Genomic DNA, 27,762 nt, shown 5'->3' with positions numbered 1-27,762 from the left:
TGAACAAACTGTTCAAAACCCGTGAGTCACTTCACTGAACGGTGACTCCTGAGTCATCGCATTCGTGAACTACAGACGTCCAGCTGCAGAGAGGGAAACGATTCTTACTGCATCTGTATAAATATATCACATTAATCGCTCTGTGGGAATAGCAGCCGCACTGCTACTGCTAATAGTTGCTAATGCTAATAGCAGCTAAAGCAGCTACCGGCTCCTTGAGCTCATATGATGCGTTCAGTGCACCCGATTCAGCTTGAAACTGTAAAGAGTCGTTCATCTCCTCTGAATAGTCGGTATTGTTGGTCAGGGAGCGTCTCGCTCACCTGGCGGAGCCACGCCCCTCCCTTACCTGAAAGTCTAACAGCCGCGCTGCGCCCCTTCCCCTTACCTGAAAGTCTAACAGCCGCGCCACGCCCCTCCCTTACCTGAAAGTCTAACAGCCGAGCTGCGCCCCTCCCTTACCTGAAAGTCTAACAGCCGCGCTGCGCCCCTCCCTTACCTGAAAGTCTAACAGCCGCGCCACGCCCCTCCCTTACCTGAAAGTCTAACAGCCGCGCTGCGCCCCTCCCTTACCTGAAAGTCTAACAGCCGCGCTGCGCCCCTCCCTTACCTGAAAGTCTAACAGCCGCGCTGCGCCCCTCCCTTACCTGAAAGTCTAACAGCGGCGCTGCGCCCCTCCCATACCTGAAAGTCTAACAGCCGAGCTGCGCCCCTCCCTTACCTGAAAGTCTAACAGCCGCGCTGCGCCCCTCCTTACCTGAAAGTCTAACAGCCGCGCTACGCCCCTCCCTTACCTGAAAGTCTAACAGCCGAGCTGCGCCCCTCCCTTACCTGAAAGGTCTAACAGCCCGCGCTGCGCCCCTCCCATACCTGAAAGTCTAACAGCCGCGGTTTATTTTTTCCAACTTTTTCTTCCTCCATCTCTACCTCCTCCACCTGTTCAGCCCTGCTGCTCCTCCCTGCCTCCTCCACCTGTTCAGCCCTGCTGCTCCTCCCTGCCTCCTCCACCCGCTGCTCCTCAACAAGCCCACTGTCTTTATCATCAGGCACTTCTTTTCCTTTTTTCTCCCTCCACCTCACCAGTGATGGGCTTCAATATAAAGCCCACGGCTGTAATAAAGAAAAACAAGTTTGAAAAGATTATATCTTGGTTTATTGCATATAATGAGATTCAAATCTTCAACAATATTGAAGCTGCAGGAACAACTGGTTGCTCTTCTAACTACTTCAAGTGGTTAGCATGGTGGCTAGCACTAGCTGGTTTCAAAAGGTGAATTCTCAGTTTATATATATATATATATACATATATGCTTTGTAAAGTAACCACCAGTGATGCACGTAATGTATTAATTAGCAAAGCTTTACTCTCATATGACCACTGTTTTTCAGTAGTGAGTAATCTAACGGGTTACTATTTCCAAACCACGAATCAGATTAAAGTAACTTGTCCAAGTTGTTGTGCGTCACTATTATAGAATCCCACAAGGCGAGTTTCTTGTCTTAAACGGGAAACGACTCCCCCCAACAGAAACTGACCCAGGGGAGGGCGTTGTTCCGGTGCGGAGAAACCAGCGGGAGACAGAGGAAGTACATTGGGCGGAGTTTATTCTCTTAACAAGAGTGAATGGAAGGTGCTGCAGGCTCCGGAGGCAGGAGGTCAAGGTGGCTAGCTGAGGCGGGAGCTAGTGGGGCAAGAGAGTCAGATCTGGTCACGGTGGGTCAGGAACCAAGGAAGCTTCGAGTCTTCAAAGAGAAGCAAAAAGGAAGCGGCGTTAGTTAAAAGACTAGACTGGGACAACGCACACGCAGGTCTACTAACTCTGGGAGTTTGACGATCCAGCGCCCAGTGGAGTCCAGCACCTTTAAGAGGTGTAGCTGATCAGGGGAAAACGAGCTCCACCCGGTCGTCGCAGCTGAACTGAATTAGATGATGAATCCCTCAGCAGCTCCACTTCCTGAAAACCAAAAGGAGAGGAGAGAGAAACCACCCAACCACGCCCCTAGGAGGCCTCTGAGGAGTGGGGCGTGACAGGGCGCTCACCTGACCCGCCTCCTTCTCCACTCCCAACCAATCACAGGCCAACTGCTCCAACCGTGTGTTCAGGCAACGCAAAAGAATTGTTACCAACCATTGTCATCAATAAACCTTAACATTACAATATGCCCCGCCCCCCCCCTTTTTTTTTTTTTCAATCAATGAAAGACTTTATTTGTCCATGGTGGCAAATAAAGTCCCATAGAGCAGGCAGTGCAAATAAATAAATAGATTATAACTACATCTTTGGGTAAATAAATAGCAGTAATAGTAAAAATCTGATAATAAAAGCGTGAGTCAGATATAAATACAACAAAGAATGAAGATCAAAGGTTAAATATGTATCAGCAGGAGGCAGGGATCAGCAGAGTGGTTGTAGTTCTTATGTTCAGATGATGGGGGGGGGGGGCAGCTGGTGAAAGTAACTAAAAAAGTAACATGTAATATGACTTAGTTACTTTAAAAACAAGTAAAGTTAGTTTTTAAAGGAGTAACTCGTAATCAATAATCAGCTTAGTTTTTTAAAGTAACTATGGCAGCACGGACAGCAGCAGGTGTGAAGCTGTCAGCGCCTTGCCTCTGTTCTCCCTCATGGTGGCGCTGTTCTCAGTGTCTGGATGAAGGAACGTTCTCCACAGAGCACATGTTGGTGCAGTGAGTGAGAGGAAATGTTCTCTTTGTTGAAGTGCTGCTCGCTTGTAACAAACTCTGAATCCTCGATTATTGTTGTTCCTCGACTGACGCGTGAGGAGGAACAGTGTTTGTGACGGTAATGAACCTACGTTCTCCTCGTCGTTTCAGAACAGTTGGGTTCTTCCTGTTGACATTTATCTTCTGGACTCGTGATGAAGAGGAACCAGGAGAAACTAAAAAACACTGCTCTTCTGTCTTTCATCACTTCTGATCAGGCAGACCGCACAGAAAACACACTGCCACGCGTGGATGTGTGTGTGTGTGTGTGTGTGTGTGTGTGCGTGTGTGTGTGTGTGTGTGTGTGTGTGTGTGTGTGTGTGTGTGTGTGTGTGTGTGTGTGTGTGTGTGTGTGTTGGAGAAAATCATTGGCGGTCACAGCCATGTCTAACCGATAAACCACCTCTCTCTCTATTTCTGTCTCTCTCGGTATCTGTGTCTCACCATGTTTCACTCGCCCTCTCTCTCTCTCTCTCTCTCTCTCTCCCTCTCTCTCTCCCTCTCTCTCCCTCTCTCTCTCTCTCTCTCCTGCCCCATAATAGCTCTAGCTTCATTTACATGGTGCAATTGGGTCTTGGCTGTGGTGTGTTGTGGCCAGACAAGTGTAGCATTACGGAGGGAACAAGTTAGCGTGGGGGAAGGTTAATACAGACAATAATGGAGGCTGATAATGGAATTGAGTTCCTGTTTTTCAAACCTCTTATCGGTCCAGGCGCGAGAAATCAGGACCCTGCTTTAAATAAGGAGGTGGGGGGGGTGTTTAAAGGGCCAGTGACTGTCATGTCCCTACATGGATGTCGATTGTTCTCTGACATTTCCACATTTTCCACTGTGCCTCCTTCACCCTTGCTCTCCATTTACACATGTTCGCAAATGGGGAACAGAGAATTCCTCAAACTCAAGGGAAACGTGTCGTTATCTACAACAGAAATCATGCTACTTTTTAGGACAATTAAAAATAAATCTCAACCAATTTACGGAAGAATCTCCCAGAATGAATTATTTTCTAGAGATCAGTGGAATAATATAAAAACCTCCGGTCCTGTTTGCGAATGTTCACCTGAGCATTGGAAGAGTAGAAAAGTAAAAAATAACAAAGTACTTAAACACTTTTAGATAGATAGATAACTTTATTCATCCCCGAAGGGAAATTGTTTAATGTCAAGTCCTTACAGTCCAGTACTTAGTGTGATGTGACTTATTAACCCTTCATGATGGGGAAGCTGTGACTTGGTTGGTGGAGTGGTCGTCTCTCAGTCTGCAGGCTGCAGGTCCAATTCCCCATACCTTCCTGTACACATGACAAACTGTCCTTGAGCAAGACACTGCCACCCATCTAAAAGACACCCTCTCCTCAATGAGAGGGTTTTGGACGTCTTTCTTGGACGTTGTCCGGATGTCTTATCTGGACGTCATATGGACGTCAGTGAAAACACATTTAAAAAGAAAAAGGACATAGCATCAGTCTGACACAGGACACAGATGATTTAGCATTACCAATTACAATCACATTCTTCTTTTGGAGTATGGAAGGCAATCAGAGAACTCATGTACATACAATTGAATTAAAACACCTGATTGAACCTTTGATCTTCTTGTAAAGCAAGAGTGCTCTTGGCTTTACAAACATAAATATTTATAAACATAAATATATGTGTTTTAGTTCAAGTTTTCTTGCTGGTCCAATAAACTTGGGAACGTGGAATGATCTTTAAAGAGTTTTTAAGTTCCTACCGAGTCATAAACTCTTGGTGTTGTCATATATAACCACACTTTTCAAAAAAGTAGCTGAACTGGTCGATCGTGGGTCGGAACCAGTGATGTATTGGAGTCTGGACACAAAGTGGAGCAGAGTGTCAGGATTGAAGAAAAGATTTTTATTTTTTTATCTTATATGCACTACAGTATCACGACAGGTTTCATCTGCAGCTCTGAATTCTCACTCACAACAGTGGCCCAGACAGGTGACAGTGATCAGGACTACCAAATGACCCTCCTGAGTCCACTGTCGCGACCGTCACTCCCACAGAACGTGAAGACGTCAGTCCGCAAGGAAATTATAAACTCTTTTCCGTGTTTACAAAGGTGGAGCCGCTGACAGAAGTGATGGGAACCACTGCGCTTTTCTTCATTATCGTCTAATGACTTCAGCACAGCAGTGCTCTTCTGAAATGCTTCTCTGCATATAGTTATTAACACCTTCCACTGATCGGCAGTCTAATTTAGCCCCCCCCCCACCCCGACCCCCCGTTACCTGCCTCCCTGCTCATCTTCCTGCTTTTCCCTTTTGCTCCTAACTCACTCCCAGTTCTCCCAGCAGGTGAAAACACCCAATTACCAGTCGCTGACACGGGTCCAAATGAGAATACAATGGTAGGGCCTTTATCATTCCATACTTCAGGATTATGACGGAGGACGGTGGGGGCTGAGGATGGGGGAGGGGGCGCAGTGAGGGACGGCTTCCTATGGTGGATGCAGATGGGCGGAGAAGGCACCAATTGTTTTTTTAATGGTAGGGTGTGTGTGTGTGTGTGTGTGTGTGTGTGTGTGTGTGTGTGTGTGTGTGTGTGTGTGTGTGGAGGGGGGGGGGGGGCGGGGGGCGGGGGGGGGCACACCTTCTGAATTAAGTATCAGTTTACAGTTCTCTGAACTCAACTGGAGTGAGCGTGCATGCATGTGTGTGTGTGTGTGTGTTTGTGTGTGTGTGTGTGTGTGTGTGCGTGTGTGTGTGTGTGTGTGTGTGTGTGTGTGTGTGTGTGTGTGTGTTTACACGGGGGTGGGTTAGTTCGACCAGTTACGGGCGAGAGTTCTTAATCATCTCCCCACAGTCACTCTCTGGTTCTCCTGTCAAGTGCTTCCCATCATCATGACATTTAAAATATTCATTAATTATCTCAGTGACTTGATGAGCTTTCTCTGAAGCTTGAACCACACACACACACACACACACACACACACACACACACACACACACACACACACACACACACACACACACACACACACACACACACACACACACACACACACACACACACACACACACACACTGCAATAAATATAATAAATAAATAATGGTGATGTGTTGCTCCCGACTGTCTTGCATTATTTTGAATAAGTGGTTGTTAGACACTTTATGGCCTATTGTGAAACTGCAGCCATTATGTTGGAACCGGCCGAGAATTATGGGGACATTGTTAATATAAACGCAGTTTTCCGGCCCCTCTGATCCACCTCCACCTCCACTTCCCTCTCTGCTGAACATCCTGTAATATCACCTTTTTCACTTTACCCACATGCTGCTTGCCACTTTCATCACGTCGGTAAATAAGTGCTCCGCTCAACTGAAAAAAAAAAAAAAGACATGTTCTAGAATTTACAAGACTGATTGCAAGCTTTGTAGTAACTGTGAGTCAATGCGGGATGGCCGTGGCAGTGCAGTGGCTTCTCCTGCTGCAGCCTGCCTCAGAGTGCCTCAGCGGAGACCCCCCCCCGTTCAGCCGACAGACATTTCAGCTTCTTCCCTTCGGGAAAAAGACTTTGCAATATCGGGGCCAAAACTCTGAGGCTCTTCCCAGAAGCTGTGTACATTATGCCTCGGCCCTACGGCTGACCCACACCTCGAAGCTGGACTGTTTATCATCTATTGTCTCGACTGCTGCGCTATGTAATCTCGATTCCTATATTCTTATTCTTCTTTACTTTTACAATCTGTGCCTAAGTCCACAGCTGGTTCTGAGTAGTGTCAGGTCTAAACCCCTGAAGTAGGTCAATAAAGAGAAGACACGTGAATCAAGAAACAATCAAGGTACTTGCAGCAGCGAGGGAAGACACCAGGTTCACCTCACAGGGTCACTCAGAAGTCTTCCCAGAATGCTCTCTGCCTGCCTTCTTGATTGACAGCTCAGTGGGCGGGTACACAAGTTGTAAACACTCTGGTTCAAACTGGTTCCGGTCTGTCTTACAGGATCATAGAAACACAACTAATTGGAAGGAGGAGAAACAAACAGTGAGCAGATCAAGATCTCATGTGAGCTGCAGCCGCTGACCTCAGAGGGCTGCGCAGGATTTGCACAAGCATGAACAAATGATTATGAAACATTTTCCCTGACAGTCGCAACTTTCATTTGCATGTGGAAACATGGAAATGACAAAGGTCTGGAACCTTGGACCTTGAAGCTGCCTGCCATTCAAGCCCAGCAGTGCTGAGTGCTGGAGCCTCAGCCAGGTCTGACACTGAGGATGTGTTCAGGTCTGGACGGGTTCAAGCATTCCCCACAAGATCCCTGTGAGTTCAGTCCATCGGGGCGGCGTCTCCAGAGAGACACACAAAGCAAGTGACGGCCTCGAACAGCTGTGGACGTCCGAATGCACCAAGATCCTCTCATTCACCCATCGGCTCTTCCTCTTCTTTATCACGACACAACAGTTCTACATGTTTGAAAGCAGGTAGGACCTGAACCGCTGGGCAGCGTATTGCAGGACACGTCCAGAAACCAGCAGAAGAGTGAAGAGTTGAGCTGAGCAGCGCACCATCATCAGTCCCATCGATCACTTCACACTGAGGTCTGACTGCAGAGGAAGTGTCTCCGAACACCGAACACCAACAGACACTGTGGATGTGAGCAGCATCATCCTGGACATCATCAGTAACGGCCCCCACAAGACCCAGAGTCCACACGGCCGACCTGCTCACACACTTCAGGACTAAAAATAGATGGGGATAGATTTCCTCCTGGGAGATGACAAGCCATTTGTTTTCATTTTGCAGATGGTCATTGTCCCTCGCCGCTCCCCACACTCAGATCGCACGGTGCACCTCCCTGCGCCTCAGACTGCACGTTTCATCCACTGCCACACATCCTATTATTCCATAATGAAAGAGTGGGGTGGTGCTGTTGACCTACTAAGGATCAGGCCGTAGAAATGTCTTTGATTTATCTGTATACCTCCATATAAACTCATTACTCCATGAAATAATCCAGACTGAGCCTCCACCGGAGTGCAGTGTCTACTTTGAACCGTCAACACAATTCATCATATTTCCTTCCTGAGGATTTTTTTTTTCGTGCAAAATAGTAATATGAAACTAAAGATTTGAAGTGTATCTGGCCATTCTTATAATTCATTTGCTACATTTATAATCTAAATGGACATTGAGCTTGTAGACAACTTTAAAAAGACAATTCCTACCGAGAAAGTATTCAATGTCCTTCATTGTATTTATGCTTGTGGATGAAAAGCTGATTTACACTCATTGTTTCTTCAGGAGTTTCTTACGTTGTCAAATATTATATAATCATTATATACTGCAATCAGATCACAACATTTAGTAGAATTGAACCGTGTATACCCTCAGCAGTGCAATATTCAGTATTCAATTTAGGATAAAACATTTTTGGGACAGCCTGCCGACAGATAGAAGAGAATACCCGACTTACGTCTCTTTTAAAAACCAACTTCAACACTATCTTAAAGTTAATCAGTGCTCCACTCATTTTTAGTATATTTATCTAGTTTTTATATTGAGTTTTGTCTTCCTTTATACATTGTAGTGCTTGTGTGACCTGCCTCGGGTCTACAGATGTAAATTAGCAGTTTTGCTATTGTCCGGCACATTTACAACTTGAATTTGATTATTCAGTAATGTGTCCCAATTACATAAAGAATATATATATATATATATATATATATATATATATATATATATATATATATATATATATATATCTAAATAAAATATATAAAAATATATAAAATTAACTAATTAATTGCACAATTTTCTGTAATTGATAGCAGTTAATGTCATTGTTATTCCACACACACACACACACACACACACACACACACACACACACACACACACACACACACACACACACACACACACACACACACACACACACACACACACACACACACACACACACACACACACACATAGATAAGTGCATAAGCATGTCAGTATTTGTATCTATCTATCTATCTATCTATCTATCTATCTATCTATCTATCTATACACACATACACACACACACACACACACTTTTTTTTTCTTTTTTTCAAATATGAACCTTCATCAAAACTGTATAAATGCTGGTGGTGTGTCATGTTTTTTGAAACAGAATAAACTGGTGTTTTATAAAACTGTACAAAGCTGCTGATGATAAAGATGGAATGAAACATTCCTCGTCATGAGGTGTTGGAAATGTACATGTGATGACAGAACTAAGTCCCTATTAGACCTTCCAGCCACCAGGGCGGCAGTGTGTGCTCTTTACGCAACAGTTTCTACCTCGGACTTTGCTCCCAGGTTGTTTTTCCTTTAGCGTTTCATCCTGCATATGTATGCAGTCTCATCCGTCTTGTGGTGGAGCTCTGAACTGACGGAGGGCAGGAGCAGGAGCAGGAGCAGGAGCAGGAGCAGGGAGCAGGAGCAGGAGCAGGAGCAGGAGCAGGGAGCAAGGAGCAGGAGCAGGAGCAGGAGCGGGGAGCAGGAGCAGGAGCGGGGAGCGGGGAGCGGGGAGCGGGGAGCGGGGAGCAGGAGCAGGAGCAGGAGCAGGAGCAGGAGCAGGAGCAGGAGCAGGGAGCAGGAGCAGGAGCAGGGAGCGGGGAGCGGGGAGCGGGGAGCGGGGAGCGGGGAGCGGGGAGCAGGAGCAGGAGCAGGGAGCAGGAGCAGGAGCAGGAGCAGGAGCAGGGAGCAGGGAGCAGGGAGCAGGAGCAGGAGCAGGAGCAGGAGCAGGAGCAGGGAGCAGGAGCAGGAGCAGGAGCAGGAGCAGGGAGCAGGGAGCAGGGAGCAGGGAGCAGGAGCAGGAGCAGGGAGCAGGGAGCAGGGAGCAGGAGCAGGAGCAGGAGCAGGAGCAGGGAGCAGGGAGCAGGGAGCAGGAGCAGGAGCAGGGAGCAGGAGCAGGAGCAGGAGCAGGAGCAGGGAGCAGGGAGCAGGGAGCAGGAGCAGGAGCAGGGAGCAGGGAGCAGGAGCAGGAGCAGGGAGCAGGAGCAGGAGCAGGAGCAGGAGCAGGGAGCAGGGAGCAGGAGCAGGGAGCAGGAGCAGGAGCAGGGCTGACAGGGTTCTGCTGCAGGGTTGGGCCTGCTATCGATCGGCCCGCCTGGCCAGGACTCTGCTCAGACACAACGGAGATAGAAACCCAGCGGATCAGCCATGCATAGAGAGAGAGAGAGAGAGAGAGAGAGAGAGAGAGAGAGAGAGAGAGAGAGAGAGAGAGAGAGAGAGAGAGAGAGAGAGAAGGAGGTGATGAGGAGGAGAGAGAGGGAGGACATGGTCGCTGAGTTGGCCAGGCAGAGAATGAAGCCCAAGACAAAGTGAGTAGATGTGGATCTCAGGTGTTGAGCCTCTGGTTCATTTCAGGCTGCGTGGATTAAAGTGGGGGGGTTCAGGAGGAGGGAGTTTGATCAGGGGGAGTTAAAGTGGGGGGTTCAGGATGAGGGAGTTTGATCAGGGGGAGTTAAAGTGGGGGGGTTCAGAAGGAGGGAGTTTGATCGGGGGGAGTTAAACTGGGGGGTTCAGGAGGGGGGAGTTTGATCAGGGGGAGTTAAAGTGGGGGGTTCAGGAGGAGGGAGTTTGATCAGGGAGAGTTAAAGTGGGGGGGTTCAGGAGGAGGGAGTTTGATCAGGGAGAGTTAAAGTGGGGGGTTCAGGAGGAGGGAGTTTGATCAGGGGGAGTTAAAGTGGGGGGGTTCAGGAGGAGGGAGTTTGATCAGGGAGAGTTAAAGTGGGGGGGTTCAGGAGGAGGGAGTTTGATCAGGGAGAGTTAAAGTGGGGGGGTCAGGAGGAGGGTGTTTGATCAGGGGGAGTTAAAGTGGGGGGTTCAGGAGGAGGGAGTTTGATCAGGGGGAGTTAAAGTGGGGGGTTCAGAAGGAGGGAGTTTGACCAGGGGGAGTTAAAGTGGGGGGGTTCAGGAGGAGGGAGTTTGATAAGGGGGAGTTAAAGTGGGGGGGTCAGGAGGAGGGAGTTTGATCAGGGGGAGTTAAAGTGGGGGGGTTCAGGAGGAGGGAGTTTGATCAGGGAGAGTTAAAGTGGGGGGTTCAGGAGGAGGGAGTTTGATCAGGGAGAGTTAAAGTGGGGGGGTCAGGAGGAGGATGTTTGATCAGGGGGAGTTAAAGTGGGGGGGTTCAGGAGGAGGGAGTTTGATCAGGGGGAGTTAAAGTGGGGGGGTTCAGGAGGAGGGAGTTTGATCAGGGGGAGTTAAAGTGGGGGGGTTCAGGAGGAGGGAGTTTGATCAGGGAGAGTTAAAGTGGGGGGGTCAGGAGGAGGGTGTTTGATCAGGGAGAGTTAAAGTGGGGGGGTCAGGAGGAGGGTGTTTGATCAGGGGGAGTTAAAGTGGCGGGGTTCAGGAGGAGGGAGTTTGATCAGGGGGAGTTAAAGTGGGGGGGTTCAGGAGGAGGGAGTTTGATCAGGGAGAGTTAAAGTGGGGGGTTCAGGAGGAGGGAGTTTGATCAGGGAGAGTTAAAGTGGGGGGTTTAGGAGGAGGGAGTTTGATCAGGGGGAGTTAAAGTGGGGGGTTCAGGAGGAGGGAGTTTGATCAGGGGGAGTTAAAGTGGGGGGGTTCAGGAGGAGGGAGTTTGATCAGGGAGAGTTAAAGTGGGGGGTTCAGGAGGAGGGAGTTTGATCAGGGGAGTTAAAGTGGGGGGTTCAGGAGGAGGGAGTTTGATCAGGGGGAGTTAAAGTGGGGGGGTTCAGGAGGAGGGAGTTTGATCAGGGGGAGTTAAAGTGGGGGGTTCAGGAGGAGGGAGTTTGATCAGGGGGAGTTAAAGTGGGGGGGTTCAGGAGGAGGGAGTTTGATCAGGGAGAGTTAAAGTGGGGGGTTCAGGAGGAGGGAGTTTGATCAGGGGAGTTAAAGTGGGGGGTTCAGGAGGAGGGAGTTTGATCAGGGGGAGTTAAAGTGGGGGGTTCAGGAGGAGGGAGTTTGATCAGGGGGAGTTAAAGTGGGGGGTTCAGGAGGAGGGAGTTTGATCAGGGGGAGTTAAAGTGGGGGGGTTCAGGAGGAGGGAGTTTGATCAGGGGGAGTTAAAGTGGGGGGGTTCAGGAGGAGGGAGTTTGATCAGGGGGAGTTCAGGGACAACGTTCAACTCAACAGGTTCCAAGAGAGACGGACCAGTCAAATGTACATAGCGCCACTTCTTTAGTGGGAAAAACCCAGTGAATATACAGATCCTATGCTGATCAACCATTCTGCTGACAACAAAGCTCCTTTCTCGTTAAATACAGTTCATACACAGTGTTTTTGCAGACTTTAGCATGCTTGCTAATGCTACTTGGAAAAATGTTGACCCATGTGGACGAATAACAGCAGCAACTACTCTTCATTTCACGATAGTTCACTGGATGTACTGTGCCAACATCTACGGTGGCCCTGAAGTGCAAACCACAACAACAAATCACTGAACACAACAGCAAATTCAAAAACACAACTGCAAATTGAAAAACATAACGACATTAACTCTAATGGAAGAGCAGCAGACGAGCTCTCTGATTGGACGACGGAGCCGTTCAGCCTTTGAACTGGAAATTATTCTGCCTAAAGCTCAAATTTCAAAACATGGAAAAGTTTGGTGATTCTTCTACCGATTCTTTCCTCCAGCTTTGACAAAACATTGTTTTTCTTTTCCTTCCCGGTATTTTCTCCTCTTGAAACTAAACGAGCCACAAGAGAAATGACCTCCGGTTCATAAGCGCTACTTTCCCGTCGTCCAATCAGAGAGAGCTCTCGCTGCTAACTGGTACCGACCTTTTCTGTTTAAGTTACCGTCTTTGTGTTTTTTCATTTGTGTTGTGTCTTTCAATTTGCAGTTGTGTTTTTTAATTTGTGTTGTGTTTTTTCATTTGTGTTGTGTTTTTTCATTTGTGTTGTGTTTTTCAATTTGCAGTTGTGTTTAAAGATTTGCTGTGAATAACTTAGAACCAATCACAGAACCCTGTGGTATTCCACAAATATACTATATTTTTTAATCCAACTCTTGATGCTCCTTCTCAGACACATTTCAATGCTCATTTCTAATTTTTTAAATATTGCCAGTTTGCACTTAACATTGCAAAAAACAAAATTAATGATTTTTGGTACCAAAAATGAGATATTTGAAGAAATAAAACTTAGAATAAATGGGGGCCACATTGAGCGTGTCTTTCATACCAAGTTCTCAGGAATCAGAATTGACTCCACATTATCTTGGAGACAACATATAAATTATATAAAAACAAAAATCTCAAAAATATCTGGTGTGTTATATAAAACTAAACATTTACTTTATTATAATTCTTTGTTAACAGTTTATTATACTTTGATACTGCCATACATGACGTATTGTGTAGAACCCCGGGGAACCACTTTTAAAACCATAATCCATCATTTTGTTTTATCGCAAAAAAAGGCTGTACGATAAATAAACAAAGCATGGAATCATGAGCATAGTCCATAAGCCATTATTTGTTAAATCAAAACTAATGAAATTTAAAGATATTGTTTATTATAAAATAACACTGATAATGTTCAACGCAAAAATAAATACTCTTGCATAGTGGAAAAATACACTACGGATCAGAAAATGCAACTTATGAATGAGTGATGAGATGAATTTACGGTTGTAGTTGTCTGTTCTCGGTGTTCATTTGTGGAATTCTGTTGCTATATACAATATAATTTAGAAAGTTATGTGAAGCAGTAGAATCATTTGTGCTTGGTTAAATGTCGTGTATAAAAGAAGGCACGTGTGTGTATATCTATTTATAGAAGAAAGTATGTGTGTGTATGTATATTTGCATTACTTGTAAAAATGCTGAACGCTTGCATTTCTTTTGTGTATAATTAATGAGGTTATTAGAAAAGGTAACTTAATTGAATGCTTTTTTTATGCTTCTGCCTGTTTCATCTTGTTATATATTTTCTAAATTGTGATTTATGTTTGAATATTGTTTTTTGTTAGACTGAAACAAACAAATAAACTGAAACTAAAACAATAACACCTCTACACCACTACTGCACCACCTCTACACCACTACTGCACCACCTCTACACCACCTCTACACCACTACTGCACCACCTCTACACCACCTCTACACCACTACTGCACCACCTCTACACCACTACTGCACCACCTCTACACCACCTCTACACCACTACTGCACCACCTCTACACCACTACTGCACCACCTCTACACCACCTCTACACCACTACTGCACCACCTCTACACCACCTTTATACCATCACTGCACAACCTCTACACCACCTTTATACCATCACTGCACCACCTCTGCACCACCTTTATACCCATCACTGCACCACCTCTACAGCATCACTACTTGCACCACCTCTACACCCACCTTTATACCATCACTGCACCACCTCTACAGCATCACTACTGCACCACCTCTACACCACTACTGCACCACCTCTACACCACCTTTATACCGTCAATGCAAAACCTCTACAGCACCACAACTGCACCACTTCTACACCACCTTTTATACCATCACAATAGCACCTCTACACCATCACTGCACCACTTCTCTACACCACCCTTTATACCATCACTGCACAACCTCTACACCACCTTTATACCATCACTGCACCACCTCTACACCATCACTGCACCACCTCTCCATCACAAATTGATTTGTGGGACAACATAAACAAATTTTAACAAATGTGAACATCCAACACAGGTTGGATATTTAAAGAACGTCAGTTGTTTTGCATTTGACTCACATGTTCACATTCCACTGATTTCACTTTCAATGACTTTGATTAAGATGATATGTGGGAATAAATGCTAACATTAAAAAGTGCAGCCCCCCTGCTGTGTGTTTCAGCCACAGAAATATACATATAACAATCTATCAGGGCAGCAGATGTCCAACACGCGGCCACATAGTGCAGATTAGATTTGTAAATCAAAAAACCAATCCACATAATATTGAAGAATTCATATTGTTTTTATATTCCTTGGTTACATTTTTGGTGGGAACACATTTGAAAGATTTAGAATGTATTTGTGCCTACTTCTCCCAGCCATTATATGCTTCGATTCATACATCTATTTGTGAGCTCATAAAACAGGCATTGACTACCCATGTAAATTGTGTTCCCCACAATAAATTATATGCATACTTGCAAAAAATACATAACTGCTTTCGGTCTCACCCGCTCCATGTCACCAGCATACTAATAGCGCCATGCTAGGAGGCCAATGATGCCACTTCCATTATTTTTCCATTTAACCGTAATTTTGCGGAGGAAGTAGGACTTGGTCAAATTGCCTCTTTGCCACCCCCCCCCCCCCCATCCCCCCAACAACCACCCCCCCCCCCCCCCCCCCCCCTCCCCCACCCCCGATTCCTCCCGTCCTCAATCCTCATTTCTCAGACTGGCTCTTCTCTCTGCCTCCCTGCTGTGGCTCTCTACCATCTCATTCAGCTTCTGGGGCACGTGGGGGCTGTTTTCACCCCATTGAGTGGATAGAAAGCCGCCAGTGACCTGTGCACGCCTTTGGTTCACTGGACAATTTCTTCTCACGAGCTGCGGGGGCTACGAGCTCGGGGGTTACCAGTCAAAACTATCCCACAGTGAAATGGACACACACTGGAAAGTAATGCAGCCAAAACAGGCCAGCCGAGACGGAGCATCAGCTGCATCTCACGTCCTTTATCCCTGTAAAAGAATTCACTGGCTATTGCCCGAATCAAAGACGTGAGAAGAGACGAAATCAAAAACAAAGGTAAGGCCGCTGCTGGATTGTTGGTTTTTTCGGAGCAGACTTACCCCGTCTCAGTGTATGTTAGACCCAGTGCACCACATTTACTGTATAGTTCAGCAGGATCCCCTGAGAGCTGCTCCACAGTGCAGTGAGTGAACTGTCTGTAGAGTCAGAGTCCCACCTGTCCTCTGCTGCCCCTGCAGCCGAGGCACCAGTGGTTTTGTTTTCTATGTTCACTGTATGTGAACCAGCTGGGACGTCTTTCTGCAAAAGCTTTACTCTCCCAGCTGTGACGCAGGACGTTCAGACACTTCCTGAAATGTATTCCACATTCTCCTTTCAGACCAAGGACTTTTATTGAAGCATCACACTCTTTAGATGACTACCGTGATCATAAAAACACTGATCAGTGATGGTACAGACCTGCTAACAGAGTAGCATTAACGTCAACAGCCACACTGAGTCTTTACATTAGTTGAAAACTAATGCTGACGCTGCAAAAAGACGATTGTACCGTCCTTTTTCACATGTTTGAATCATCATCATCAGTCACTTACAAACCGCCGCCAATTGTCAACCTATTCATTTTAAAGTAGTCATGCTAACTTAGAAAGCATTACATGGCCAAACACATTTTTAGATTTCCAACCTCCGTCACCTGTTTGCCCCAAACCGAGGCTCAGGTCAGAACAACACATGCTGCTTGCCGTCCCACAGACGAAGCTCAGAACTTGAGGCGACTGTAGATTTGAAGCTCTCGTACCGAAGCTAACGCAAAGCCCTCCCCCTTCAGCTGAGATCTGTTGACTCCCTTTATGAAGCAGTTAAAACATTTTATTCAGGCAAGCCTTTGACCGAGTCTGACTCTATTCCACTTTTTTGTGTAACTTTTGTTTTTGTGGCTTCTATATTTTTCCTCACTGTTTTCTCTTTTTAGAGCTGTAAAGGATCTTGTGACTCATGTCTGTGAAAGGTGCTGTATAAATAAAGTTCTATTCTACTCTATTCTATTCTGCAGCAGGCAGAAAGCTCATTTATGGATGAGTCAAATCGAAAAAAATCAATTGAAAACAAGTTATTTTATATTTCACCGACTCAATCAATCAATCAATCAATCAATATATCTGTGCCATATCAGTGGTGGCGATTTCCGTGATATAAATGGTTTAATTTTGTTTTTTAACAATATGAATATGAATCCAACATCTAGGAGAAGCGTCGGGCTGCAGACCTCCACTCGTCACTAGCTCAGTGGCGGCGGCCATGTCTCCGGCCATCAGTTCTTCGTGAACTCCGAACACATGAAGAAGACCAGCTTCTGGCCACGCAGGAGCAGGAGGAGGAGGAGGCGGAGCAGGAGGAGGAGGGTCAGTCCACACAGTGACGGTTCTGCGTCACATCCAGAAGAACCCTGGTTCGATGCTGGACTCTCTCAGCTCTTCACACTGAACCACCGACACTCAGCAGATGTTCTGGTGGTTCGTCTGTCGCTCACTGCTGGATGAAGCTCTGCTGTCCTCAGTGGACCTTCAGGACACACAGCGTCCTCTCTGGTCTTAGTCCTTCCTCAACCTGCAGAGAGAAGAGAGAAGAGAGGACAGAGGACAGAGGACAGAGGACATGAGGACATGAGGACAGTCTCTGAGGAGCAGCCAGGACTTCAGTCCTGTCCACAGCAGCAGCTCAGAGCTCATGAAGGACCACCACTGTCAGACCAACACAACCAGCCTGTGGCTCCTCTGATTGGCTGACTGTGTCCTCTGCTGTCCAATCCTGAAGCTGCTCAGCGTTGTCCTCTCACAGCCTCACTGAGACGTCCAACACTGGATCTTTGTTCTCACACTAACTGTGTTTAGTAGAAACCTGCTGGAAGCAGCAGGGACTCACTCCAACATCTACTGACCTGAGAGTCTGTAGGCTGCAGTCTGGACTCTTCTGAAGACCAACCAGCTGCTCCACATCTGGATCCTGAAGCTTGTTGTAGCCCAGGTTGAGCTCCTTCAGGTGGGAGGGGTTGGACTTCAGAGCTGAGGCCACAGAAGAACAGCTGATCTTTGACAAACTGCAGTTCATCAACCTGAATAAAGAGAGAAAGCATGAGAATGAATGAGGAGAACCAATCAGATGTGTTGATGGAGAAATGAGCAGCTCCTCATTACTGAGTCCTGAACAATGTTCTGTTGTTGTAGATCTTCATCATCACCCTCATCATCCTCATGTCCACACACATCAGTAAGAAGCTGCTGATCTCAGTCCATCTCTCACTGCCAGAGTCTCACATCACCAACATTCCTCCTTCTACAACAGTAACAGACAGTCAACTGACCTCAGAGTCTCCAGACCACAGAGTGGATTCTCCAGAAAACCACACAGCTGCTCAACTCCTGAATCCTTCAGCTTGTTCCTACTCAGGTCCAGATGTTTCAGATGCTTCAGGTGGGAGGGGTTGGACTTCAGAGCTGAGACCACAGAAGAACAGCTGATCTTTGACAAACTGCAGCAAAACAACCTGAATAAAGAGAGAAAGAAGTGAGATTAGAGGACAAAGTGTGATGTTGAAGTCATTGAGACTGATCAGACTGATCCTTGTTGTTCATTTCTTCTTCTTGAGAAGGTTGGAGCCTCGAGGAAGTGAAAGAAGAAGGAGCTTATGATTGTCCCTGATGTGATCTTTGTTCTTCTGGAGCTGAATTGATGTGACAGCAAACAGAAGCAGTGTCCAGTGGAGGACAAGTCAACAGCCAAGGTCACTGGACATCAAGCCAACAAGTGAAGAGTTTGCAGAGTGAGTGAGAGTTTGGAGCTCCAGCTGGGAGATCAGTGACTCTTCATCCAGGAGAGATCAGCCTGCTTTGGAAGCTGAAGGTGAACATGGAGCATGTCAGAGGTGGACAGTGATTCTCCTCTGCAGCACCTTCTTCTTCTACCAAGCTTTGAGCTGTGGAGCTCCACACGGCTCTGCCACAGTCACAGGACTAAAGTCTCAGTTTCTCATGGAGATCCTCAGTGTGGATCATCTCATATCAGCCTGATGTCTGACCTTTACTGGAACACAACCTGCACTGCACACAAACTCTAACATGGAGTCTTACTGTAGAGTCTCCAGACGACAGAGTGGATTCTCCAGAAAACCACACAGCTGCTGAGCTCCAGAATCTGACAGATGGTTCCAGCTCAGGTCCAGATGTTTCAGATGTTTCAGGAGGGAGGGGTTGGACTTCAGAGCTGAGACCACAGAAGAACAGCTGATCTCTGACAACTTGCAGTTCATCAACCTGAATAAAGAGAGAAAGCAGCAGAATGAATGAGGAGAACCAATCAGATGTGTTGATGGAGAAATGATCAGCTCCTCAATACTGAGTCCTGATCAATGTTCTGTTGTTGTAGATCTTCATCGGCACACTCATCATCCTCATGTCCACACACATCAGTAAGAAGCTGCTGATCTCAGTCCATCTCTCACTGCAGGACCAGAGTCTCACATCACCAACATTCCTCCTTCTACAACAGTAACAGACAGTCAACTGACCCCAGAGTCTCCAGACGACAGAGTGGATTCTCCAGAAAACCACACAGCTGGTCAACTCCTGAATCCTTCAGCTTGTTCCTACTCAGGTCCAGATGTTTCAGATGCTTCAGGTGGGAGGGGTTGGACTTCAGAGCTGAGACCACAGAAGAGCAGCTGATCTCTGACAACCTGCAGTAAAACAACCTGAATAAAGAGAGAAAGAAGTGAGACTAGAGGACAAAGTGTGATGTTGAAGTCATTGAGACTGATCAGACTGATCCTTGTTGTTCATTTCTTCTTCTTGAGAAGGTTGGAGCCTCGAGGAAGTGAAAGAAGAAGGAGCTTATGATTGTCCCTGATGTGATCTTTGTTCTTCTGGAGCTGAATTGATGTGACAGCAAACAGAAGCAGTGTCCAGTGGAGGACAAGTCAACAGCCAAGGTCACTGGACATCAAGCCAACAAGTGAAGAGTTTGCAGAGTGAGTGAGAGTTTGGAGCTCCAGCTGGGAGATCAGTGACTCTTCATCCAGGAGAGATCAGCCTGCTTTGGAAGCTGAAGGTGAACATGGAGCATGTCAGAGGTGGACAGTGATTCTCCTCTGCAGCACCTTCTTCTTCTACCAAGCTTTGAGCTGTGGAGCTCCACACGGTTCTGCCACAGTCACAGGACTAAAGTCTCAGTTTCTCGTGGAGATCCTCAGTGTGGATCATCTCATATCAGCCTGATGTCTGACCTTTACTGGAACACAACCTGCACTGCACACAAACTCTAGCATGGAGTCTGACCTCAGAGTCTCCAGACGACAGAGTGGACTCTCCAGAAAACCACACAGTTGCTGAGCTCCTGAATCCTGCAGCTGGTTCCTACTCAGGTCCAGATGTTTCAGATGTTTCAGGAGGGAGGGGTTGGACTTCAGAGCTGAGGCCACAGAAGAACAGCTGATCTTTGACAACCTGCAGCCCCTCAACCTGAATAAAGAGAGAAAGAAGTGAGATTAGAGGACAAAGTGTGATGTTGAAGTCATTGAGAGTGAAGAAGGTTCAGACTGGAAGAGTTTAGAAAAGTAAAGTCCAAGCAGCTGAAGGACCAGGAGGAAAAGAGTCTCATCAACATGCTGCAGAGCTCAGTCCACCTCTGTCCTCCAACATCTGGATCCTCCTAAACTCCTCAACAGATTCTCCCTCCAGACAGTGAACTGACCTCAGAGTCTCCAGGTTACAGTTTGGACTCTCCAGTCCAGAACACAGAACCTTCACTGATGAATCCTCCAGACGGTTCCAGCTCAGGTCCAGAAGTTTGAGATGGGAGGGGTCAGACTTCAGAGCTGAGGAGATCACTTCACAGTGAGGACCAGAGAGTTTACATTCAGAAAGTCTGTAATGAGACACAGAGAGGACAGGACGTCGTTATGAGGACACTTTTGGAGCCACATGTTTCTTCATGACGATCATTGAGGAACATCTGCACAGAGGAATTGCAGGAACTGCTTTCTACAAACATCACTGAGACATGTGACCATGAAGACATGTGGACTCACCGAGCCTCCCTGCAGTTCCTCACAGCTGGGATCAGCCTCCGTCGTCCCTCCATTGAGGTCTGGTACTCCTTCAGGTTCAACTCCTCCAGGACCTGGTCTGATATCTGCAGCATGTAGGCCAGAGCTGAGCAGTGGACCTCAGAGAGTTTCTTCTCTGATCTGTTCTCTGACTTCAGGAAGTCTTGGATGTCCTGATGGACTGAGACGTCCTTCATCTCCGTGAGACAGTGGAAGATGTTGATGCTTCTGCCGGGAGACATTTCTTTACTGTCGATCTCCTTCAGGTTCTGGATGACTCTCTGGATGGTTCCTGGACTGATCTCTGTCCGACCCAGCAGACCCTCTAAGAGTCTCTGGTTGGACTTCAGAGAGAGGCCATGAAGGAAGCGGACAAACAGGTCCAGGCGGCCGTTCTGACTTCTGAGGGACTTCTGCAGGACTTTCTTCATGAAGTAGACCAGAGATGAGAAAGGATCAATGTCACCGGTGGAGGGGGTTTGATCAGTATCATTGTCCTCATCACTGTCGCTCCTGTCAGAGTAATCGTAGTTATCACAGTCATCATAGTTATCAGAGGCATCATAGTCATCAGAGTCATCGTAGTTATCACAGTCATCGTAGTTATCACAGTCATCGTAGGTATCAGAGTCATCGTAGTTATCAGAGGCATCATAGTTATCAGAGGCATCATAGTCATCAGAGTCATCGTAGTTATCACAGTCATCGTAGTTATCACAGTCATCGTAGTTATCACAGTCATCGTAGTTATCACAGTCATCGTAGTTATCACAGTCATCGTAGGTATCAGAGTCATCGTAGTTATCACAGTCATCATAGATATCAGCGTCATCGTAGTTATCAGTGTCATCATAGTTATCACAGTCATCGTAGTTATCAGAGTCATCATTGACGTCCTCCCCGAGGAAGGTCTTCAGTTCTTCAGTCTTCCTGCTGGTGAAACAGTGGAACAAGTCGACTGCAGCCAGAAACTCCTGAACACTCAGATGGACGAAGCTGTAGACGGGTTTCTGGAAGATCACAGACTCTCTCTTGAAGATCTGAGTACAAATTCCAGAGTGCAGCGAGGCCTCAGTCACATCCAGACCACATTTCTCCAGGTCTTCTTGGTAGAACATGATGTTTCCTTTCTCCAGATGTACTAAGGCCAGCCTGCCCAGCTTCAGAAGAAGATCCCTGTCAGCCTCCGTCAGCTCCTGTGGACCCGTCTCATGTCCTTCATGGTACTTGAGCTTCTTCCTGTGTGTCTGAACCAGCACGAAGTGGGAGTACATGTCCGTCAGGGTCTGGGGCAGCTCTCCTCTCTGCTCTGTGGTCAACATGTGCTCCAGAACGGTGGCAGTGATCCAGCAGAAGACTGGGATTCCACACATGATGTGGAGGCTCCTGGAGGTCTGGATGTGGGAGAGGATCCTGCTGCTCAGCCCCTCATCACTCACCCTCCTCCTGAAGTACTCCTCCTTCTGGGCGTCCGTGAAGCCTCGCACTTCTGTCAGTCTGTCCACACATGACGGAGGGATCTGATTGGCCGCCGCCGGTCGGGAAGTGATCCAGACCTGAGCCGAGGGCAGCAGATTCCCCCGGATGAGGTTTGTGAGCAGCAGGCCGACCGAAGACTGGTGTGAGACGTGGACCACCTGCTGGGAGCTGCTGAAGTCCAGAGGAAGTCTGCTTTCATCCAGACCGTCAAAGATGAAGAGCAGCCTGCAGACCGCCAGCTCCTCTGCCGTCACCTTCTGTAAGGCTGGATGGAAAACCTGGAGCAGCGTGAGAAGACTGTAGGGCTGCTCTCGGATCAGGTTCAGCTCCCTGAAGGAGAGCACCAGCAGCACCCCCACGTCCTGGTTCTCCAGGCCCTCGGCCCAGTCCAGACTGAACTTGTGCACCGAGAAGGTCTTTCCACTGCCGGCCACGCCGCTGGTCAGAACCACTCGGATGTGTCTGTGCTGCTCAGCCGAGGCTCTGAAGAGGTCCTGACACCTGATGGACGTGTCCTGGAGGCTCTGCTTCCTGGACGCCATCTCCAGCTGGTTCAGCTCCGGTTCCCTCTGGACATCCTCACTGTGTCCCTCTGTGATGTGGAGCTCAGTGAAGATCCTGTTGAGGAGGGTTCCTCCTCCTGCTTCATCACTTCCTTCAACCACACGTTCACATCTGCTCCTCAGACTCTGCTTGTGTTCCTCTAGAACCTTCTGCAGACCAGCACCTGCTCAGAGACCACAACAACAATCAGACTGACCACAAACCAGCAGCAACACAACAAGTCCAGTGGAGACAGACGAGTCCCTCAGCAGACACGTGTCCACTCTTACTGGGTGCAGCTCTGCTTCTGGATCTTTCTGCACACTGAGGACAGCAGGAGGCTCCTGATGAACCACCCTGGTCCCAGTGTGAGCTGCTGCACCGTCTGCAGACCTGGTGTCCACAGCTCCACCAGACTGGGTCCTTCAGGACGTCCTGACACAGAGGACAGCAGGACGGCTGCTGCTCAATGCCGTCAGTCCTCTTCCTCTTCCTGTGGACACCAAGCAACGTTCACTGAGCGACACAACACAAAGATCCAGCTTCAAAATACTGGAACTGAATCTGAGAAGGAGCAAAACTTCTGTCACTCTGGTTTTGAGGAAATTAAAGAAACAAAGACTTTCTTACTTTGTGTCTGAAGGTCCAGGTTCAGGACTGAAGTCTGGTGGAAAACCTTTGGACCCGTCACTCTTCAGAGACAACCTGCTGGATACTGAAGACCCTGCTGTGTGACTGAGCTTCTGTCTTCTACACACACACACACACACACACACACACACACACACACACACACACACACACACACACACACGGTCAATATGTTCTGTTAGATCATCAACAGATCAGAGACGTTCTTAATATTTCAGTTCCTGTTTTCAATAGAACTTCAAAGATTCTGAAAAAAGTTTTCAGGATTTGAAAACTAAAATTTGATTTCTAAAAGAACTTCAATAACCTTAATGTCGTTTCCACTTTGTCTTTTGTTTCAAATCTGAATCTGAGAAGGAGCAAAACTTCTGTCACTCTGGTTTTGAGGAAATTAAAGAAACAAAGACTTTCTTACTTTGTGTCTGAAGGTCCAGGTTCAGGACTGAAGACTGGTGGAACACCTTTGGACCCGTCACTCTTCAGAGACAACCTGCTGGATACTGAAGATCCTGCTGTGTGTCTGAGCTTCTGTCCTCTACACACACACACACACACACACACACACACACACACACACACACACACACACACACACACACACACACACACACACACACACACACACACACACACACACACACACACAGGATCAAGGACTGTGACCTGGAAGGAGGTGATTGGAGGAAAGTTCTGCCGATCTGAACCTGAGCAGTGAGATCTTATTGGACTTCTCTGCTCGCCACAGACGGTCCAGAACAAACAAGGTTCAAACACAGTCCTGCTCAGAAGTGTGTGTGGTACCAGGGCTCCTGGGCTCTCAGGTCCATGATCAACTCGGTTGTTCTTCCACCCGACCTGGGACTGCATGTTCTGGACTCTCAGGTGAAGAGATGCCCGGCAGAACCAGGCACATAGTGAGACTATGCTGGGAACGGCCAGCAGGGGGCTCTGTGTGAAATGATCTCCACTCCCACCTCCGTCAGACTTTCTCCCAGGTACCAGAGGAGGTTGGACACAAGGAGTCAGACTGGACTCTGTTCAAGACCTCCTCTGAGGAACTGGCTCTGCTCAGCAGGGGCCAGAAGCTTGTTGGTTCCTGTCATGGCGGCGACTCCAGGACACGTTGGTGAACACCTGAGGTGTGGGAAGCTGTCAAGCTGATCAAGGAGACCTTGAGGGCCTGGTTGGCCCTGAGCAGACCGGTACTGCTGGGCTCAAGGACTGCAGCTGCTGCACTTCCAGAAGCAACATCTGTGACTTGGGAGGAGTTCAATGAGGCCATGGAGAAGGACTTTCAGCCTCCAGGAGCTCCTGAAGCTCCATCCAGCAGCTCAGAAGGGTTGGGGAGATCTTTCTCAAGCTGCAACTGTGGTCTCTGCAGGAGAGAACCTACTCTGACCTCTAGTGGGCTTCATTCGGAGGTGGAAGGAACACTTTGATGGTCTTCCTATTCCGATTTACATCCGTCTCTCATTGAGCTTGAAGCGTCTGTTGTGTCCTCGTCCAGTTCATTGGAAGAGATTCACTTATGTAGTCAAAAACCTCCTTGATGGCAGTTGTTCCTTCTGTTCTGCCCAAGAAATGGAACAATCCAACAAACAGCTTTAAAGTCATGTTGAACACAATAGTGAGTCAAAAGTTAAACCTTGGAGTCGTCAATCAACAAACAACATGGAAACATGAGGTCATTAAAATATAGTGACACAGCCACAATTTAAACACCTGAACTCCATCATTTAGGGTACGTCCACAACATCGACAAAAAATAAATAAAACTATCTTTTTTCTCCCCAGCCTCCTAAAACCTCCGTTCACACGTCTCTATGAACACGTCTCTATGAACACGTCTCTATGAACTCGGCTCAACACGAGGCTTCAGGCCATGTAGTACACATGCCAGGCCTTTAGGGGCGCTGTGACTCACCAAGCACATCAAAAACACAGACAGTCGCAGGCCGAACTCTTTCTGCTGCTCCATCAGTGGCTTCTCTTTCTATAGATCTATAGTGTCAGTAGCTACTGCAGCGCGTAGTTAGCTTGTAGTCCATGATTGTTGTGGTTATTTGATGACATCACAGACTGTTGCGATTACCTCATCTTTTTTCCACCGATGATTGTCTTTACCCTCCACACCCCACAGGGTTGGACAGCACGAGCCGGGGTTTTAGAATTCCCCTACTGTTTCCCCATGTTAAAAAAAAAATCTATTTTCACGCTCATAAAACCGCCTCGTGTGGACGAAAGACAAGAAACATGTGGTTCAGGTGAACCAGGTTCCTGGTGAGGACAACTGACCAGAAACATCTGGTTCAGGTGAACCAGGTTCCTGGTGAGGACAACTGACCAGAAACATCTGGTTCAGGTGAACCAGGTTCCTGGTGAGGACGGGCCGTTAGTCAGACGAGCCAGATGACTATAATGAACATGATGAAGGGATGAATCCAGTGGGATGAGGAGCGTTTAGGAATCAAGGTAGAGGGGTGTAGAGAAGTGACCATGTGATTGTGGGCCAGCAGCTCCTGCAGTCAGCAGGTCGACTGACACTCCCTCAAAGCTCTGGACGTCTGTGGCACCGTGCCAACGTCGTAAAACTGACATGAGAGTGACCTTTGTTTTATTGTGGCGAGCCTGAGACACACCTGAGCAATAATCCTACCGTCTAATCAGCATATCGATCTGATCATGTCGCCTCACCAACACACACACACATTTGTGAACGAGGCTTGAGAGCAAAAGGCCTTTTGTGTTCATAGAACGTCTTTGATCTTTGAGTTCAGCTCGTGAAGAACGGCAGCAAAAACAAGGTGTCTCCTTGATCTTTGTGTTCAGTGTGTCCAGAATGAGAACAGAGGCAAACTGCATGTGAGCCATGAAACTGCCAAAGTCGGTGTGAAGATGGATAAACTGTGGCAGGAAGACGATGTTCACTGCTCACGATCAGAAAACCAAAACCCCGGAGCTCCGTCGTTTCTTCAGTCGGACGTCTCTTACCTGCTCACACTCTCTGAGCCTTCCTCCTCCTCTTCCTCCACATCGTACATCTTCAGCAAGGCCGGGATTAGGTCTGACCTGGGACACACACACACACACACACACACACACACACACACACACACACTCACACACACACACACACACACACACACACACACACACACACACACACACACACACACACACACACACACACACTAAAAACCTGCTCACACTTTAAGGTTAAGAAGGAAGTTGGACAAACACTCACCAGGTTCTTCTTCTCCGACACTCGACTGTCAGTCGGAGTCTGAACTCTGAGTCTCGACACTTCCTGGTTCCCTGGTTGGACTCTTGGACCCGGATCACCTGAACTCAGCTGCTCCTCCCCCTTTGATGTTTCCTGGAAATCAAACGATCACATTACAGGTGTTTCAGCTGCAGTGTGAACAAACAGCTCCCAAACTGAAGAGGTGGTCTTCATGTCATGTGTCTGTCCCCGACACACGTCCTCAGTGAAGAAGACGAGTTCAGGTCCTCACAGCAGGAAACAAACCAACAGTTACTCTGCACCCAGCAGTCGTTGGGTGAACCAGGGGGGGGGGGGGGGGGGGGGGACTGGGTCCAGAGCCAGTGAGGACAACTTTGTCACCTGGTGTGAGCAGAACTATCTGCAGCTCAGTGGGACGAAGACCAAGGAGCTGCTGGTGGACCTGAGGAGGACCAGGGTCTGTGTCCCCCGTCTCCATCCAGGGCCCAGGCTGGTTCAGGTGGTTCAGTGTCTATTGCAGAGAGGAGGTCTGGAGCGGGCTCATGAATCAATGAACTCTAGTGTTATTATACACCAGGTACTATGAGATCCTGCCAGGACTTTATCTTCCAGCTGAAGATGAACAAAGTTCAAAACAAACTGCCAGGAAAACAACTAGTGGGGCCGAAAACAGAAGAACCGTGCAAATGATGATACAAGCATCAAACTTGGCACACTTGTTCTCCAAGGGGTACTAATCAAAACTGCCCGATTGGCCAATTGAAAATCCAAGATGGGGGCCATTTTTCAAGATGGCCGCCAAAATAGCCACCCGGAGATGATATTTTGCTTAAACATATTTGTAGTTGTCAGATTTTCATGATTAAAGTGTGGATTCCTATGTTTTCAAGCCTGCTGAATTATATTTTCTAGTTTATGACATGGTTGAAGCACTCTGGGACATAGTTTTCATGTTTATTTATGAATTCCATATGTTGGCTGGTTATTGCAATGTACGGGTGTAGTGTTAAGAGTTAGTACCTTTGACTCAGTTAGTCACATCTATTGGATGGACTACTGACGCTGGTCCTCTGTGCTCGCCAAACTCTAACCTCTGGCTCCAAGAAGATGCGAGTGCACAGAATCTGCCACCCTTGTAAATCGTGTTGGCTCGCGGGTTAAACTAAATGTGGTTTAGCACACAGAGAGTCTCCGCATGTGATGGAGTACATCTACATCTGAAGCCTTCAAGTGCACTCTGATGATGGTCTTGAAGGAGTGATTGTAGCGCACTACCAAGGCACATTGGCATTTTAAGCAAAATATCAACTTCGGGTGGCTATTTTGGCGGCCATCTTGAAAAATGGC

General features: G+C 47.5%; 1 protein-coding gene across 1 annotated transcript; it reads right to left on the bottom strand.

Moving 5' to 3' along the window:
- Positions 1-16,796: 16,796 nt before the first annotated feature.
- Positions 16,797-23,998, bottom strand: LOC308141249 (NACHT, LRR and PYD domains-containing protein 12-like; the record flags this gene model as incomplete). Its single annotated transcript, XM_080511335.1, has 11 exons — positions 16,797-16,988; positions 17,327-17,510; positions 17,760-17,942; positions 18,526-18,708; positions 18,963-19,145; positions 19,729-19,911; positions 20,144-20,317; positions 20,481-20,919; positions 21,361-22,704; positions 22,745-23,013; positions 23,973-23,998. The coding sequence occupies 11 exons, from the start codon at positions 23,996-23,998 to the stop codon at positions 16,866-16,868; spliced, it is 3,291 nt and encodes a 1,096-aa protein (XP_080367461.1). The 3' UTR covers positions 16,797-16,865.
- Between the last annotated feature and the right edge of the window lie 3,764 nt (positions 23,999-27,762).

This window comes from Blennius ocellaris (genome assembly GCF_963422515.1).
Source record: "Blennius ocellaris genome assembly, chromosome: 2".
Classification (NCBI taxonomy): Eukaryota; Metazoa; Chordata; class Actinopteri; order Blenniiformes; family Blenniidae; genus Blennius; species Blennius ocellaris.
Note: the sequence above shows the minus strand (reverse complement) of the source record. Positions and strands in the feature narration are given on the sequence as shown.